Source organism: Dasypus novemcinctus, chromosome 21, assembly GCF_030445035.2.
Source record: "Dasypus novemcinctus isolate mDasNov1 chromosome 21, mDasNov1.1.hap2, whole genome shotgun sequence".
NCBI lineage: Eukaryota > Metazoa > Chordata > Mammalia > Cingulata > Dasypodidae > Dasypus > Dasypus novemcinctus.
Genome location: NC_080693.1, coordinates 29,934,564 through 29,937,285, shown reverse-complemented (window position 1 = coordinate 29,937,285; position 2,722 = coordinate 29,934,564). Strand labels below are relative to the sequence as shown.

At 40.4% G+C, this 2,722-nt stretch overlaps 1 protein-coding gene across 1 annotated transcript; it reads right to left on the bottom strand.

Moving 5' to 3' along the window:
* Positions 1-1,006: 1,006 nt before the first annotated feature.
* Positions 1,007-1,939, bottom strand: LOC101422597 (olfactory receptor 1A1-like). The gene has a single exon (XM_004463577.2). The coding sequence runs from the start codon at positions 1,937-1,939 to the stop codon at positions 1,007-1,009; it is 933 nt and encodes a 310-aa protein (XP_004463634.1).
* Between the last annotated feature and the right edge of the window lie 783 nt (positions 1,940-2,722).

The window sequence follows — 2,722 nt, the reverse complement described above, 5'->3', positions numbered from 1 at the left end:
ACAGTTGACTAGAGACAGTCAATGGTACAGTAAGAAAAAAATATCTCCTAAAGTCAGCTCCTTTAAAGATTTCAATGAATAGGTAAATAATGTCAAGTATAATTATGTCTGATCACTGTCAGATAACATTTCATAGTCTGTTATTTACATTCATTCACATTTTCCACCAATAATGAATGCATGCACTTTCTATGTCTAGCTCTGTGAGAGCAAAAGAGATGCATTAAAACAACTCCTGTCCTCAAAGTCTTACAAGAATAGAGCAGTAATCAAACTTAAAAAGAGTGTGGTGGGTTGAAGCTGTAAGTTCTCCAGAAACACATGTTCTTCAATTTAATCCATTGCTGTAGGTATGGACCCATTATATAAAGGACCTTTTCATGGGGCTATTTCAGTTAAAGCATGATCCACATCGTTCAGCATGGGCCAATGCTACCCTGTGTCTTGCCATGTGATAAGCTAAGAAACAAGGGTTGCTGTCAGCCAACCCCATATTCCCACAATCTTGAGGAGAAAGCATTGCCTCAATGATGCCTTGATTTGGACATTTGCTCGGCCAAAACTGAATGTCAATAATTATCCATCATTTAAGCTGATCTATTTCATGGTATTTACTTAAGTAGTATAGGAAACTAAAACAAGCAGTAATAGTGATTTACATCCTTTAAAGCATGGACCCTTGTGATTCTCTAACAGTGTGATAGAAGACTGGCAGATATTTTTGTTCATAATATGAAGGTGAGGAAGATGATGTTGGAACTTTCCAAACTCTACTGTGCTAGTCAGTTACACAGATGGGACATGAACCCAATGTTTTTGTGTTGCTTCACTGCCAAAAAAGCAATAACACATATAAATTTCTTTTTTCCATAAGATTGCAGTCACATCAGTGGCATTTTCTGGCTGGAAAGATCAAAGCTGGCTTCTTAGAGTGGGGTGATATTGGGGCTGGACTCACAAGGACTTCCTAAATGGCAAAAGTAGTGTCTAATGTCTGATTTCACATTCATTTTGAGGACATTCTCTTGCTGAAGAGTTTCCCCAAGGCAGCCTTCATGTCCTGGTTTCTTAGACTATAGATGAAAGGATTTAGCATTGGGGTCACTGCCACATACATCACAGTTATCACTGCATCCTTCAGGCTGTAACTGTTCAGAGGGCGGAAATACATGCCCATCACTGTCCCATAATACAAAGAAACAACAGTGAGGTGGGAGCCACAGGTGGAGAAGGCTTTGAGTATTCCCTTGGTGGATGGAACCCGTAACACAGTGTAGAAGACTCGAACATAGGAGATAATGATACATATTAATGGCACAGAGAAAGCACTAGCTCCCATATACATGACCTTCACATTAATGTGGATATCAGAGCAGGACAACTTGAGCAAAGCTTTAATGTCACAGTAGAAGTTGGCCACTTCCTGATGGCTGCAGAAGGACAGACTGGCTGTGAGTAGAGTGTGGGGAAGGGAATTGGCCATCCCAATCACCCAAGACCCAACAACAAGCAGGAAACAAGATCTCGGGTTCATAATTGTTGTGTAATGAAGAGGGCAGCTGATGGCCACAGCACGGTCATATGCCATCACAGCTAATATATAGCTGTCGGTGTTAGCCAAGAAAAGCATGAAATGCATCTGTGTTAAGCATCCCCTAAAAGAGATGATTCTGCTGCCAAAGAGATGGTTTGTGATCATCTTAGGGACGGTTACAGATGAGAAAAAGATGTCAACCAAGGAGAGGTTGGCAAGGAAAAAGTACATGGGGTTGTGAAGACGGATGTCGGAGCGAATGGCCCAGATGATAAGCAGGTTTCCAATCAATGTGATGGGGTAGATGAACAGGAAGAGGGCGAAGAAGAAATCTTCCTGTGCCTGCTGACTGCTTAGTCCCAGGAGGATGAAATACAGGGTAGAGGATTGGTTTTCTTTCCTCATGGCTCCTTCAGCATGAAAGGGGAGGAGAATCCAGAGTTATTAGCGAAGTTGCTGTCATGATTTCCTTATCCACCACATTTGACTCCAGTAATCAGCTTTCTCTCTCCCTGCATTTACTAAATCCAGGCAGAGAATATTTGGGGAATAAATCCCTGTTATTCTGTGGGACTTCCAGTCACCCTTTTATATTCAAGTGTAGAAATGAGAATATTGTAAGTCGGAGCTGACCATTATCTGCTTCTCCCGCACCACCACACACAACACTTAGATTTTGAGCAGTTAAGGAATAATTAAGTCTTCTTATTTTATGTGCTACATATTTTTTTAGGTTTCATGAAAAAATCAGAAATACGTGAAAAGTACAGTTTTTTCATCAATTTATTCAACCCATAAAGATACATCTAACTCTCAAGTACCTTACAGCCTAATGCTGAAGGCAGAATGACAGATAGATCTTATGCAGTAAAAGGAAGTACAGCATTCAGATTTTTTTGACCAAACACTTCTAAGCCTAAGATTTGCCAGTATAGGGAACCGCCAGGACAATTTGTGATTGTTCCATTGACAAGTTAGGTTGCACCTGAGCTTAATTGACAACAGGTGTCTACACTGGCATTGAGAAATTGTAAATCAAACAATCATTGGGTTTATTTGGGCTCCTGTAAAACTAGCACAGTGACTGTCCTCACCATGTATTTTTAAAGAAGACTTTCACTTTCTCCTTTGATAGCCTTTATCGCTTAGTTACAAAGCTTTTCTCTTTGGTCGACTCTATCCATTACT

Excerpts from the sequence above, each read along its gene's own strand:
- LOC101422597 (XM_004463577.2), bottom strand. The coding sequence starts at position 1,939 with ATGAGGAAAGAAAACCAATCCTCTACCCTGTATTTCATCCTCCTGGGA.